Below are 16,849 nucleotides of genomic sequence, written 5' to 3'. Positions count from 1 at the left end.
TCGACCCCAGACAACTAGCGGAAAAAATAAAAATGCAAGTTCTAGGTTGTTAGGCTCGAAGTATGAAATGCAATGTTCAGACTGTTGGACTGAAAATCTAAACTATGACATGCTATTGGGATAAATAAATATGCCAAAATCTAGACAACTAGATATGAAAAATAACATGCAAGTTGCTCAAATATAACTTACATAAAGTGCATGCATCAATACACTTGATGGATTTTTACAATCCTTGGATTTTTCAATTTTAGGTTGAAGAAAAGTGAAAGAAATAGACCTTCTTCTTCTTCTTCTTCTTCTTTATAGAATAACCAAAAAGTGACAAATTTTGAAATTTGAAATATACAAGTGCAACACTTTTCACAAGAGACTTGAAATATATATGTGTGTGTGTGTGTGTGTATGTCTCTATTCTCTTAATTTTCAAATGTTTCTCCCAAAACAAATTTTGAATGCACTATCAAAATTGGAGATCACTTCTTTTAAAATTTGTCCCAGTGTAAATCATGTTAAACAAGTGCTTTATTTTTCATCCTTTCAAGAAGGCATAAATAGTGATCACATAATTCCACATACAAAAGAAAGAGGAAACAACTATGATGAAAATATTACCACCACTGTGTGATCCTTTTGGTCTTGAGAACCATGCAAACACGAGCATTCAATGTCAAAAAAAAAAAAAAACTGCCCCTTAGAACTATGCGGCAACCTGCCTTGAATCTTCTTAATTTTTCAGCACCAGTCAGTTATACTTTTCTGTGTCTTAGAAGTCATCTGTTTGTATTGATCAGATTTGAATGGATGGCCTTCGATGAAAAAAAATGTCGCATTTAACCCCATTTGATGCCATCCATCTAAAATTCAATATTGGCAAAAGAATAACAGTGTGGAGAGAAAGGCAAATGAACATAGTCACTAACTTTTCAAGTTTCAGCATCTTGTGTTGGAGTCATGTCTTTTTTGTATTTTGAAACTCTACCTTAGCGCCCTTTCAGATTTTGACTTTGGTCACCTCCACCCATTTTCTTTTCTTTCTCTTTTCTTTTGTTTTTTCTTATTTTTTCATTTTTCTTTTTTCTTTGAAGAAAATGCGCCCTTTTGAGTTTTCACCTTTAGAGAAGGACAATAATTGCAAGAAAAGACCAATGATTTTAACCATAGCCTCCATCAAATCAAACATGCATTTCAGAATTGATGGCATCAATGAGACAACTTTCCCTTGCAAGTTTGGGAAAATATATATTTACATCATCTACTAGTTGATTAATAAAATTTTCCTCAAAAAATACTGGAAAAGACAGAGGTCGGTAACATTATGGCTTTTCTAATGGGGTTTAGTGAGGTGTAAAGAAAGGTTAGGATTTGAAGGTAGATCATCTACTGGGTTTGAAATAATTCTAAAATTGCATTCTTCCAGAAGTTTGCCCAAGTGTAGGATAGATAAGAACTAAAAATTGCCCAACTTAATTTTTACGGGGTTTTCTTTTTTTTTTTTCTTCTTTTTCTTGTCCTTTCTTTTCTTTTCTAGCTTTTTTTTTTCTTTCTTTCTTTTTTTCAAGAGAAAATAAAACACAAAGAATAAAAAAATTTGCCCCAGTGTGGGGTCTGCGATCTTTAGGGATTATCAAATGAAAAGAATAGACTATTCTAAAAGCATGAAAGAGAAAACTAGGGATAAAACGTTCTAAATGGAAAAGAAAGAAGCGCCTGTAGCCTATCTTTTGCAGTAGTTTTTGAAAGAAAATTTTCATATGCAGATGAAAACTTTTGGCATATGTCTGAATTGATTGGTTGAAGAAAAGCTTGTCAATCTATCTGCATGAGAATAAGTACTTCCTCGAGCAATATCCTATTAACAATAATGACTGGTCCTTGCTAGTTTGGAACAAATTTCTTCTTAGCCTCCTCCTGAATTGAATGAATTCACTTTAAAACCTTATCTTCTACTTCAAATGGCTAAGATTTGACTTTTTTATTGTAAAAATAAGTCATTCATTGTTGGTAACATTACCCATGACAAATAGCATTCAATCTCTTTTCATTAATTAGAGATAGCAACTCATTGTGTTCCTTGACCCATTTGGTGTCTTCTAATTGGGCTTTCATCATAATGTTCAAGGTAGTACCACTTCCATTCCAAATATAAGAGAATAAGATATTGCCCGGGTTAGAAATGCAATGCCATAATGAAATGTTCCAAAAGTTCAACAGTAGAATTTGTAGAATTGAAGGAAAACTTTTTTTTTCTTTTTCTCTCTTTTTTCTTTTTTCTTTTTTCCCCTTTTTACTTTCAAAACTGATTACTGAAGTGAGTACTCCTTCTGAATAGATAAGCCAGTCCTCCACTTTGAAATGTAGAATTATTGCTTTTTTTTATTCGTGATTGACTTTTGAATTTGCATGATTTTGACTTGTGTTTCTCGTCGATCCCAGCCTTACCCATCACAAAAACAAATGGAGTTCATGCTGGTATCTCGCCTCAACATCTTAGAGTGAAATCCCCATCTTAAAACTATCACAAAGACTCACTAAAATGTTTTGATTGATCAATTTGAACATTCTCCTCCAATCTAAATTGAGAGTTGTGAGTTGTTACAAGTAAAAGGCTATTACTTGTTATTGTTGAGTTTTGAGTTAAATAACTTATTGAGTATTTGTTGTATGTTTATTCTCCTCCCCTTCCCACATATTTTTATATGTGATAAAATTGCTTATGCTGTGCTTTTTTTTTTTTTTTTTGCCAACAAGTGGTATCATAACTCTAGCTTTTGATCTTGGGGTTTGGGGCTTGTTTGTGAAATTAAAGTATGGATCTGTGTTATTTACTACGTTGTGAAGTTTTTATCTTTGATGGTAAAAACAATTTTGAAATTTGGAGTTGGATGATGAAAAGGTTTTTTCAAGTTATTGGAATTTGGGATATTGTCTAGAAAGAGTTCACGGAAGCTATACGAGGCACGAAATCATCAAGTGATGCAATTAAAGAATTAGAGAGGAATAGACAATTAGATTGTAAGCCATTCTACTATCTCAACACTCAAACCCAGTTGCATGTAACCAAAAAATTCATCCATGTAAAGAAGGCAAAGGAGGCTTGGAAAATTTTGATAAATTCTTATTGTGATCATGGTGGAGAAGAAACTTGTGATGAGGAAGAAAAAACAGAATGTTTTGATGAGATATAGAAAGAAGAAATTGCAAAAGTTGTGGGGGTGCCTATGAAGATGAGGAATTTGTTCAAAAGGAAAATTTGCAAGCGGATGAGAAAGAAAGTGAAATTAGTAGTGAAATTAAGATGTAACTAAAGATCATGACGATGTAGAATATTTTGATTTTGTCATGGCTGATGAATTTTTTGAAGAAAAAAAAATTCAAACATTGGAATTGGTTGAGATGAATTATAGAGTGGATAAATTAATTGAAAATTATGATACTACTAAAATTGATGCAATTGTCAATACGAATCAATCAACACAAGTTCATGATGATGTTGAATTTTTTGTGGTGGATATCATGATTTTGTAATTTTGGGAGATTTTATTAGTAACATAGATGAATTGAGTTATGGAGCATTGGATGAAGAAAGGGTGGATATATTTGAATTTTTTGACAAGAGTGATCAATCAAAGAAATTGTTTGAGAAGTACAAATTTTGTCAACTACCATGTATGAAGATGTAGTTGAAAATCAATTATAAGTTGGGATTGAATGTTGTATTTACTACACTGAGTTATTCATGGAGATTCAAGCTCGAGATGGCATTGGCGATGATAACATCAAGAGTTTGGTTTAAGGGAGGGAATAAAGGAAATTAAACCAAACTATTTTAGTATTTAGTTTCCTAATTCTTTTAGTTTATTGTTTTGATTTCCTGTTTATTTAGTTTCCACATTAGATTAGGAAATTTCAAATCAGTTCCAAGTAAGTTTTGATTTACAATTATAGGAAGTTTAGGAATCTATAAATACTATTACTGTAATAGATTATTACTTGAAGAGTTGAATTAAAAACCTCTAAGTTGAAAGTTGTGAATTATCGTAAGTAAAAGTTATGACTTGATATTGTTATTGTTGAATTTTGAGTTAAATAAATTATTAAGTATATGTTGTGTGTTTATTTTTTTCCTCTTCCCACATATTTTTTATATGTGCTAAAATTGGTTCTACTGTGCGTTTGTTTTGTGCCAACAATTAGCCACTACCCAAGAGTTTCAATTTGAGACCAACTTGAACATCCTCCACCAACCACCAATCTTAGCCAGAGATGAGCTTTAAATTTTTCCTATCAGTGACTGCTATGGCTCTGGGCTGGCTAGGTGGCTGGCTACTTTACTACTCTCACTTTTTCACTGTTGCACTCCTAAGTCATGAGTCGTGAGTTCCCCATGCCCCCATTTATTTTGATTTCCCATTTCAAATTTCTGATTGCTAATGCCGTTCGAAAAACTATCCCAAAAAACAAAAAACTTTAAAACTTATTTACTACCTTGAAGAACATTCAATAATCCATTTAGCTGAAAATTTTTCGCGAGTAGTACATATACCTCAAAGGCAGAAGCATACAGGATAGATGCTCTTCCTTTGTCCCAATCGTATTATAGGCATGGTTTGCCGTTGCGGGTTGTGGTCGCAGTTGTTTCACATCTATTGTAGCATATCAGTTAAATATTGGATCACATTATAGCACATAAAAATTTTCAAAAAATCTGAAAAATTATTAAAATTAGAAAATATCAAAAAAGACACTATTTGAAAAAATATCCCAAGCCAACTCCGAGTTGATTCGCATATATCGGCCGAAACCATACATTACGGATTCAAATCAATCAATATTGGCCGAATTAGAGCGAGTTGCCGTGAATATGACATGATTCGGGGATCGGTATCATGCTGATCCCCTCCGTTTTGGTTATGACTCCGCTGAGTCGTATCAGAATCGACCGATATTGCTAACCATAATTATAAGATGACAGTGGATCAACGTGGACGTGAGACTTTAATTATCATACTTCTCTTTGCCTCTTCTTTTTTCTCTTCTTCTTTCTTTGGAATTTGTCCATCATTAAAATTTTGTAATAAATGGAATTAAGTGAATTATGTGGATTGTCCACTTAAAACCATTCAACTAAATGGATTTACTTGGACAACCATTAATATCCATTTAAATTTTTGGTAGATCCATGTTCATTAAATTGCAGTTGATATGGATGGTTAAATGGATTTGGATAGGAATTGCCACCTTTATTCAATAATATGCACACTTGTAATAGAAGCTTCACTAAATTTAAGGGATAATTTCAGATACCTCCCCTGAGGTTTCTGACAGTCTCACTCCCCTCCCCTATGGTTTCAAAAATACCACAAACCTCCCCTAAAACTAAATAGGCAATGTCAAAGTAGATCCAATTTAAAAATACAAACAATAAAAAATAGGGAGCTAGAGAGAGAAATAAATGTATACCACAAATGCCCTTATTATCTTGCATTAATGAGCTAATCTCATATGAAGAAAAAGCAGGGAATTTAACACGAATGAAACTTGAAGGGGTGTAAGCGAAATTAATGCATATTCATTAAGGTCTGAACATCAGTAGAATGCAATGGAAGGCAACGGCTCTTTCTGGCAGTCATTTCTAACGTCCATATGCAACGGCCAGTTAATGCAGCAGCAAGAGATGCAACTGAAGTGCTTGGTGTTGGATGAACTGCAGCAGCAACAAACACATGGACAAATGGCCGGTTCAAGCAGCAGAGGTGAATTCTGGAATTCACCTCCATCATTTACAATTAGAAATAGATACTGTCGATGTAATGGCAAGGCAACAATTAAAATTTCCAAGAGTGAACGGAATCCACGCAAGAGTTGCAGATTACTGCCTTCACCGACTCATGACTCAATCAGGCACGATTGAACCGATTCTTGATGCTGGGGTGTTAGGTTGTCGTGCACCAGAGTTGGCTGCATCGAAGAAGCCTCTGCCTTCCTTTAAATCAGATGTTTATGATTTTGGAGTTATATTACTGGAACTACTAACTGGAAAGTGTGCTGGTGATGTTGTTTCTGGTGAAGATGGAGGGGAGTTGACCTGACAGACTGTGTGAGATTGAGGGTGGCAGAAGGTCATGGATCGGATTGTTTTGATGCTACATTAATACCTAAGATGGGGACTCCTGCAGCCGAGAAAGGAATGAAGGAGGTCCTCGGGATAGCTTTACGTTGTATACGCTCTGTATCTGAAAGGCCAGGTATCAAGACTATATATGAGGACCTCTCGTCCATATAGCTTGTTGATTTTCTTTAGTGAACAATGATGAAAATGGGAATCAAATAGCTCATTGACCTCCCTTTTGAGTAGCTGTTCAATTAGGGATTCTTTTGGTGTCCTGAGCTAATTTACTAACCATTTTGTAAATTGGTGCATATCTCCAATGTACACTGGAAGCACCCCCGGTTGGCGAGCTTTGGCCATCACTGAAAATGTTAAACGAGAAATTCTAACAAAATAGACTGAGACAAGCAAATCCTATGGGATGGGATGGTAGTGAAGATGGGTTTGGCTTCTGATGTGTTTGTGGGGAATGCATTGATTGCTGTGTATGGAAGGTTTGGGATTCTTGGGAATGCCGACAAGATGTTTGAGTTTATGCCTGAGAAGAACTTGGTTTCTTTGAATTCTATGCTCTCTGTTCTGCCCGAAAATGGGTGTTTTCAGGAAAGTTTTATTTTTTCAGAGAATTGTTAATGGGTTTGGATGGATTGGTTCCTGATTCAGCTACAATGGTGACTAGTTTGCCTGCTTGCGCAGGGAAAGGCTGCTCATGGTTTAGTGGTGAAATTTGGCAAACTTGTGAGGGTATTTAAGTCTTTTTGATAATGATTATGTAAGAAATGGGACCTAACATTCTGACAAAGGAGGTTTGTGGTATTTTTGAAACCACAGGAAAGAGGGTGAAACTGGCAGAAACCTCAGAGGAGGTATCTGAAATTATCCCTAAATTTAATCTCCTTCAAGGTGTCAATGTAAGTCCTGAAATTCGTTTTTCTTTCCACGGCAAAAATAGGCGCACTTTGCCTTGCCTATTCCATTCTCGTCCACATTAGCAAATGATTCAAGTCTTTTTTTTGGGATAATTTCAGAAATCCCCCTTGAGGTTTTTGACAATTTCATTTAGCTCCCCCAATTTTAAAAAATTACACTAACGTCCCTTGCTTTTACTATTTAAGTAACATTATAGACCCATTAGGCTAGAATTATACTTAAGTATCCTAAAATACCCTTATGCAATATCATAACATCAAAAGAAAGTGGAAAAAAGGTTTAGTGATCAATTTAACCAAAAAAAAAAGTAACAAACACTTTTATCCAAATTTGCTATGCTTCCACGATAATTGTAAAACCAAAACCTCATCAATCGTTCAAGCAAACTCCAATTTAATTCCCAAATTCTATCAATTTTGGTATCACTAAAATCCCAAATTTTACCAAAATCGCACGCCAACTTAATCCCCAAATTCTATCAATTTCAGCATCATCAAAATCCCAAACTCTACCCGAATCACTTTACAAATAGACCATAACCACCACCACCAATTAAAATACCCTCAAAACCACTATTGATGTCTATGCCAAGGGCAACCCCATACTCCAATGGCACCAGGAACAAAGAAACTAATCTTTTCGACAAACCATCACCAATACTTGTAAATCAAACAAAAATGAAACTAAATGAAGATATTAAATTCTAGTGCGGAATAGATATAATAGCATAACCCAGAGTCATCCTTTTTTCTCTTCCAACTGTAGCCCATTAATTTCATTTTTTTCCCTCTCTATCACAACCATCTTCATCATCTCCATCTAATTTGACCATGAAATTTTCATTTGCTCCATCAATTTGGGATTTTGGAAATTTTGATTCTTTAATATATGCAAATTATAATAAGAGAAGAAATAAAAAGGGGGCTAATAGTTAAGTACCACAAAAAGAGAGAAATAGACAAGAAATAAACACTTCGGGTAGGTTTGCATGGTGGTGTAGTTGATGGGTGGAAGAGACTGTGGGATTATGGATAGGAAAGAGAGAATCATAAGAGGTAGAAGAAAAGGGAGGGAAAGAGAAAATAAACTGCTGTTAATTAAAGTAGGGTTGGGCATGATGACTGGTTGTTGCAGATTTTTATATTTTCTTTTACTTTTGGTTTGGTTTTTGTATCCCATATATGTGGTAAATTATCTGTTAAGTAGAGGGTATTGTAGTCATTTTATTGAACCGAGGGAGGTTAATGTAATTTTCTAAAATTGGGGGGAGCTAAGTGAAATTGTCAGAAACCTCAAGGGAGGTTTCTGAAATTATCCCCTTTTTTTTTACCCCGCTTCTTTTCAGTCTTAGAATTAAAATTTCTTATCTTAGACTTGAAAGTGGAAGAAGCAACCATGATTGCTTGGCCTTTTTCCTTCTTAAGACTGATCTTGTCTTCCTTAAACATGTTCAACAATTAGGTTAGAATTTCTTCCAATTTGTTCACGTTGAAGTTTACCATGAAAAATGGAATAGGAAGAGACTGCACGACTATGTTAACATTGTACAACCATGATTGCTTGGCCTTTTTCCTTCTTAAGGTTGGTCTTGTCATCCTTAAACATGTTTAACAATTCGGGTAAAATTTCTTCCAATTTGTTCACGTTGAAGTTTACCATGAAAAAAGGAATAGGAGGAGACTGCACGACTATGTTAACATTGTACTCATAATCCATTACAAATCATAATTGGTCCAGTTTTTCAATATAGTCAATCATTTATCAAATGATACCACAGGTGAACCTTCCAGCATTTTGCACCTAAGTTCCGTTGAGGTCTATACCTCTTAGTCTTGATCTTGCATCAAATAACTCTTATAAATGCACTATTGTTTCACGAGCATTCATGAGCTTAAGTCGCTTTTGAAGTTCAAGAGTCATAAGACCTAGGCATGACAACCGACATTAGTATCATCATTCACATGATTCTTGTTAAGCACATCAAACTGTAACTTATGATTCTCCATCAGCAGCAGGGCTTTGAGATGGTACATCATCAAAGGGCATAGGCAATTTTTTCGTATTTGAGAACGATTCTCATGTTACATTGCCAATACAATAGATTGGGACTGTTTAGTTTGCATGAATCAACAATAGAGTGTAGATTCAATAAATTACTCATCATACAATAAGAAGTAAAGATAAAATAAGAATTGCTACATATGTAATACAAAATCAAAAAAATGGCATCAAAAGTAAATTTCGCTTTTTTCAAATTTATAATCCTCTCAAATAGGTTTTGATATTTAAAATTAAGGTTTTAATTTCCTAGAAGGTAGGATCCAATTTAGTTATTTTGATCTTCAATAAACTCAAAAAGCAAAATAATTCAGTAGATAAGTACTTACTACTAATTACAACTCTTGTAATTCCTAGATTATTGAGTGGCACTTTTTTTAAATGTTTTTTTTAGTAAGGGAAGGGTAAGATTTAAGACACAGAACCTTTAAATCTTAAGACCTCAATCTTAGTCACTTTGCGCCTGAAAACACATCATATGTGATTTCTAAAAGGGTAAAAAACAAAAAAAAACCCCTGTGGTAAGCCTAATACATAAAAAAACCCCTTATGGTTTCAAAATATACAACACGGCACTTCATGCTTTGAACTAAATTGTAAAGGTGACGGAATCCGTTAAATTTAACGGAAATGACTTATTGGAACCTAAAAAAAAATTTTATACCTAATTTTTATCCAATATACCTATTCTACACCTTAACCCTCAATTCTCTATATTTAGAGAATAAAACAAATGATTTTTTGAGTTGTCTTTTGCTTTATTATATCAGGGCATTTTGGTCATTTTATTCATTTCCGTTAAGTTCAACGGATTCCGTCACCTTTACAATTTAGTTCAAAGCATGAGGGGTCGTGTTGTATATTTTGAAACCATGGGAGGCTTTTCTGTGTATTAGCTTTATCACAGGGGGCTTTTCTGTTTTTTACCCATTCTAAAATTTACCTCTAAAATATATTAATCTTGAGTATACTCAATGAGTTATATATTTCAGTTAAGTCTTATCCATTATTTTGAAACCTTATCTCGTTATGAAACTCATCCTGATAGAACAACCTTGAATGTATTCAATAATTTGACATTGAACAAGAACATTTTGTTTAAAAGTATAACTTTTGAAGGCAATTTAGTTCTTGACTTAATATTTTTCTTGAGAGATGGGTCGTAATCTATTTCTAATTGATAACATATTGGGAAAAAACAAAACAGAATTATATATCAAATGATTAGCTTAGTTTACATATAACATATACATTGCCTTTGTTTGAAAGGATATTTAAGAGATCATTTAATTATTAATATAAATGAAAAATTGATAGAACTCATTATTAATTAATAATTCATTGTGCAAAACAATTAGTACACATACTATGCCAAATGTGAGGCCGAATTCTCAAGAGAGAAGAAATATGTGAGAAATTAGTAGCATGGTAAATGGAATAATAAATAAAAAGGAAGAAACAAAAGGATTAAGTAGCTTTTCAACGTTTTGGATTTGCAGGAATCTAGTAGGCATCAAAACTTTAATCTAATTTGAATTCAAATCTCTTTTTATGAACCCTTAATATACTATTTAAAGCTTAAGGGACTACAATAATTCAAATACCAACTATTAAGGACCAAAACTACAAACTCAAAATTGTTTGCCTAACAACAATTTGATTTTGTCCATTATTTGTCAATTATCCTAAATTTACCTTAGACCAAACACTTTGGGGACCAAATTTGTATTGGTGGAAATACGACAGACCAGTTTGGTACACAAGCCAAATATTAGGGACCGAAACTCTATTTCTCCCGTTTATAAATTGCATATTAAGAACAGGTTAATTTTAAAAATAAAGAATGAGTTTGCATCATGTTGACAAAAATATAATTTGTTTTTATTATGCAGATAATAAGTTGAAAAGAAGCAATGAATGATCTGAAGGAAAAAGTGACATGGTCCTTTTTCTTGATATTTAAAATCTAACTTTATTTATATATTTCACACTGCATCTTTTTTTAATTTTTTTATCCGTTTGCCAGAAATATTGCAGATTACTTTCTGGTTGGATATCTGCTCCATGATGCAGAATGTTGGAACTTTTGTTCTGCATTACCCTTCCAAAATGGATAAACAGGAAAAAAAGAAAGAGAAAAAGACAAAAAAGGGCACCATATTGCACAGGATTAAGATTGAGTACAACACAAAACGCAAAGCTCAGTTAATTAATAGATGTAAAGGAAGTTCATTGACAAGCTATAAAAACTACCCAAACAAAATCAAAATGTAGCTACGTTTTGACCAATCCAGCCTTAGGACATAGGATAAGTTGCAGCAGTTATAAAACCCGCAAAATGATATATCTAATACACTAGTTCAATCATGGCTCGGGCGGAAATTTTTTCGCTGCAGATTTTGATACCCCATTGGATTCAAGATCAATATCATCCCCAAAATCTGATATATTTTCTAACTGACTGGCTTTGCCTTTCTCAAATTCTGCATTTGCAGCAGTTAGATCTTTGCTTTTTCCCCATATCACGGAATAGAGGCCGATGACAATGACTGTAGCTCCAATTAAACTGAAAGATTGAAGACAAGCGAAACATTCAAGCTCTATTTGGCTCATGTTTTCTAGAAAAATAGTTTGGATAGGAGGTTATTTGAAATATTTATTTGAGATAATTACTGTAACACTTTTTATGATGTGATGTATGTGAGATAAAAAGGTGGATGAAAATTGCGCGTATGATACAAGCAAACAAAATTTGAAATTTATTTTCAAAGATCTTGAAATTTTTTTTAAAATTTTTTTGCAGTAGATATTAAATAAGAGTGCATGGGCAACAAAAAGGTACTTAGGGAATATCTTCTAGAAATTCTCCAAATATATATTTTAGAGTCTTTTTACGTGTCATCAGTGTAACACCTTTTGTAACTATGAAACAAAAAAATAGTAATTAAGAAGACAAACAAATAATTGAATTGTGTGTTTATTAAATAATAGGAAAAAATCTTTCTAAAAACAAATTTGCTTTCCAAACACAACTAATATCTCAGTTGGAAACTCTTGCAGTGAATTGGAACTGCAACTTGGGTGCCCCAAGTGAAAAAGTGTTTAAGCTTATATATACCTTCCAAGATGGGTTTGCTCAGCCAACACAATAGCTCCTAGGACAGCAGTAATCACCATGCTTAAAGGACTGAACGCAGTCACAAACACTGGGCCTCGAATTTTGTTTACAACACTTTGCATATAATAAGCAATTCCAGAGCATACCACACCCTAACACAAAATTTACAAGATGGTTAGAAGAGGGATCATTGTGGTCGCAGTTATTAGTCATTATCTGCCTGAACCAAATAATGAAATTTGGTTGAACAGATTATTAATTTGTTAATCCAATGATGGTTAACATTTTTACTAATTTCAGATAGCAACAAGGATCTAAAGTCAAATCAATTTGTTACTGTCAGATGCAATTAAAGCTAATACCAGGCAAAAATGCCTAGTATTGTGTTGTGTCTAAGCAACTATTCCTACATGGTAGAAATTTCCACTTACATGACAAGAACAAAAGCAATTGCAAAAGCTCTTCTTAGTAACCAAATTCGCATGCGGAAAATTTGGAACGTAATCTAAGGAAAATAGTCGACGAAACGAAACTAAGTTTTGCAATATATATCTGGACGTTAAAAATCATGTTAAAAAAGTTATCAATTAATGATAAAAAATAATTCAATTTCAAGTTGGAAAGGAAACAAATATGTAACTTTAGAGACCACTTACGGAGTAAACTGCAGCAAGAAATCTAGAGTCAAAACCTATCACCCAAGCGCTCATATTGCGTTCAAATATTAAAGCAACAATTCCGCTTTCAATCATGCCCATCAAACAAACTAAGGCTGTTAGGGAGAGCTCCGCTGGATATTCCTTGAGAGTCATCGACTGAAAAATAACATGGATGCAAACAGAAATTAGTAACAAATAATAAATAAAACAAATTTGAAATGGGTTCATTATAATTGTGTTAAATTCGAGTAAATAGAATTGAAGTTAGGGTTTCTAATTGGATTTCGAAAAATACAACATCCTAATGGTTTGAATGAATTGCCTCTAAAGTGAAACCACCTGTCCACATCAAAAGGTATTAAAAATTAGAATTACTTAATATTCTAATAAACGAGCAGTAGTTATCAAAAAAAGAAAAAGTTAGAATATTACACGTATATAATGACCTAAAAAGATAAACTCTAATGTGGAAATGGGAATCTTGTATTGCATGCGCGTAAGTTTGGAATCTTTAAGTACTATTGTAGCATTATGGTTACAGCTTTCATAGATTTTGTGCATTATTTAGTGTACATGATGCAACCTGGAGTTATTCAATGCAAAATTTGAAGTTAATTGAAAGAAGGTAGAAAGCTGAAAATGGAAATGAATTCACCTGCAATATGAAAAAGCCAGACCAACCAAATATACAGGATATTAGTGTTATTATGCCAGTGACCCAATGCTGCGGCTCAGATGAAGCGTTAGTGGAACTGTGATGACCTCCTCCATGTGTAAATAGAATATTGATTATTGGGCCTTTATACAAAGTCATAACCATTGCTCCACTAACTGTTATTGCTGTTCCAATCACCTTTGCAAGACTATGTATCTTTTTAAGGTTGACTGTTTCCAACCTGGTCCATAGAATTAGAGGATACATGAGCTGTGCAGAAAATCATGAAAAAAAAAATGTAAAATCAATTATATGCACGTTACTTCTTTTTTTTTTTTTTTCCCTCTCGTCCCTCTCACACTCTTCATGTCCTCAACTGCCAAGCACAGGATGGGACTTTACTTCCTTAAATTGCACGGATTATGTTCATGCATGGTTTGTCTATGATGTACACTTTTTCATCCAAAACAAAAGTGACGAGGATAAATAGCAAAAGGTAGCTTGGATGCATCCATTTTCTTTGTACCCAAAAAAGTATCAGAATTCTTCGTTGTTTTTGTCTAATATTTTTATCATCATTATCAATATTATGAAAAGGTTTACGCAAACGACATATTACCTGAAAGCGATGGCCATTACAAAAGTAACTGCCGGGAGAACATTGACAAAAGCAGATGCAAATGTTGCAGATGTTGACTTCATGCCAACGTAGTATAAATTTTGATCAAGCACTGGCCTGAAGAAACAAATCATGAAACATGGAATTTAGTCTATGAATAAGTATGTTTTTATTTTGACATTTAATTCAGTAACATAACCATTTAATTCAAACATTTCGAATTTAATCTTCTTGGTTTTGACTTTTTATTAAATTTTAGTGCTTTCGTTTTTTTTTTTTTTTTCCCCTAAGAAAAAAGCTAGGTACATGTACCCATTAAACTTAATGGCCAATTACTAGGATCCGCAGTAAGGCAAGTTTGAAAAATTAACTATTACTTCCGGGGCACTCAATCGTCCAAGTAAGCGATGATCAACATCTGAAACTTAAAGTTCAGTGACAGAAATAATCAAATCCAAGCATAGGAGAAGGCCCGTACAACAATATCTCCCAGAATAAGAGAAAGGAAAAGTGAAAAAAAAAAAAAAAAAATTTCTATGTGTACTTTTCCGCTACATTGTACCAAAGCTGTGGACATTTTTTTTCAATTTGTCAAAAGAATAAAATGTTACTTTGTTTTCATAAATTCATTTTTCTGGTAGATGACATGTTATTTTAAGAAATAAGATAAACTTAATTATGCTTATAAACTACACTTACGTATAACACCACATGAAACACATAAGTAGAGTTTAATATGTCACATCTATAAATTATTATTAACTTTATATCTATGAATTAAATTGGTAAAAGTATTGAACTGAATATCAAATGAGAAAGTTGCAAGATTTGAAATAAGTATCCTATTGTATAAATTAAAAATGAAAGAGCCTTTTGCGAAAAAAGATAAAGAAGGGGTTTTTCTTTGGGCGCCGCCGGAGGTGGTGGTGGTGGTGGTGTTTACTAATACCACAGGGCCACAGTATTAGCCCTAAGGTCTGGATGGGACTTCACTTTTTGAGGTCTGGATGGGTTTTTCTTTGAGTTTCTTTTTCATGATAAAAAGCAAGACAAAAGATACTAAGATGGTTTAAACCATAAAATCACTATCTATGCCTAGCCTTTGGTATTTCTCTTTCCTACGCTAAGAGATATTCAATTTTCTACAAGGCCTCTCTTAATTTCAAAAAAAAAAACGGCCTCTCTTAATTTCAAGAATATTCCAACACAAAGTGAAGTGACAACAAGTTACCGATGGGTGTCAATTTTCTAAGCAAGCAATTTTTTTTTCCGACCTGTACGTGCATATATTTGTAGGTCTTTCTATTATGAAAAGTAAAATCCCTCTCAATTGTCTTGGAAAAGTGTGGAATCAGTGTCAAACAGCATATAAATTTAGAGGGTATGTGATAATTAATACTATAATTTTTTAATTTTGATGCTGGAATCATTTTCTTTATTGGTATTCTATTCAGTATCTTGACGGCATAGAATAGAAAAACATGCACATCCGTACAATGTGTGATGTGTGTGTGTTTAGTGTGTGCCCATGCGTGTATATACACATAGAGAAATAGAGTGTTTGAGCGCAATACTCCAAGAGGCCAAGCGCCAGAATCTTGAGGAATACTCTGAGAGTAAGTTTTGGCCTTATTTTCCTGCATGAAATAAGGCAGAAACAATACCAATCAGAAAACTTTCTAGCTTATGCTTTCTGCATAAACACCATTTAACTGATGATTGACCTAATGATGTACAATGTTCGTGATAAATGTGGCACATAACATCAATGGACTATTAGGTCACGATTTTTTCAACATGATCGTATGAGGTGCACAAAGTGCGATAAAATAAAGATAATAAACATAACCAACGATCAAATGAAAATCAAGTACATATAATAAAAGCTAAAAAAATTTTACAATTTTTAGGTGGGTGAAAATAGTTAAAATAATTGATTGTCAACAAGTTGTATTTGCATGCTCTCTAATAAAAAAAAAATGTAATGATTGGCCATGAAGAAGTGGCTAAAAGATGAGATTGATTTTTAACACTAGGATTACTCATGGAAGAAAGTGAACAAACTAACCTTTCAACAAAATATGCAAATGGAGCCATGACTACGGTGGCAACTGCGTGACGGTAGACTACCAGAACCCAGTGGCTCATGCCACGCTTGAAGGCAACCATGCAAATAATGTACATGCCAGCATAACCAAATTGGAGGGAGACCATGGCCAAGTAACATTTTGCCTTGTCAAAAAATACGCTCAATGCCCTGCACAGCCCAGATTGGTCTCCCATCTCTCTCTCTCTCTCTCTCGAGTCTTTCTCTATTGAACACAAAATGGTGCAGGAGCATAGACAATGCTAATGTCCTTTTATACCCAAAAGAGCTAGGGATGACTAGAGGGGTTAAAGCTTTGATGAAGTATTCGTGTGCATGGATGCGCTTACTCTTATTCCACTTAGATTCCCTTATCCATTGACAGAACAAAAAAAAAGCCAGGGGAAGGGGTTTTGGTGGGGGGGGGGGGGGGGAGAGAAGCAACTAGATTCTACTCTACATTTTTAGTTTAAAAAAAAAATCTGTAAGGTGATATTTGACTTAGTGTTCACACATCGAATAAAGCTTATAAGCCTTTTAATTTCTCAAATTTTGCTCTAAAGGGGATGAGCATTGATAATGGAAAAACTCTATATATGATGAATAAATGAT

At 33.7% G+C, this 16,849-nt stretch overlaps 1 protein-coding gene across 1 annotated transcript; it reads right to left on the bottom strand.

Annotated features, from left to right (window-relative positions):
• Window positions 1-11,276: 11,276 nt before the first annotated feature.
• Window positions 11,277-16,507, bottom strand: LOC113713736 (WAT1-related protein At1g44800-like). Its single transcript, XM_027237524.2, has 7 exons — window positions 16,220-16,507; window positions 15,726-15,788; window positions 14,152-14,268; window positions 13,533-13,773; window positions 12,875-13,033; window positions 12,219-12,370; window positions 11,277-11,666 (listed from the first exon to the last, which is right to left on the bottom strand). Exons 1-7 carry the CDS (start codon window positions 16,432-16,434, stop codon window positions 11,465-11,467), a joined length of 1,149 nt encoding a protein of 382 aa, XP_027093325.1. The 5' UTR covers window positions 16,435-16,507; the 3' UTR covers window positions 11,277-11,464.
• Between the last annotated feature and the right edge of the window lie 342 nt (window positions 16,508-16,849).

This window comes from Coffea arabica, chromosome 10c (assembly GCF_036785885.1).
Source record: "Coffea arabica cultivar ET-39 chromosome 10c, Coffea Arabica ET-39 HiFi, whole genome shotgun sequence".
NCBI lineage: Eukaryota > Viridiplantae > Streptophyta > Magnoliopsida > Gentianales > Rubiaceae > Coffea > Coffea arabica.
Note: the sequence above shows the minus strand (reverse complement) of the source record. Positions and strands in the feature narration are given on the sequence as shown.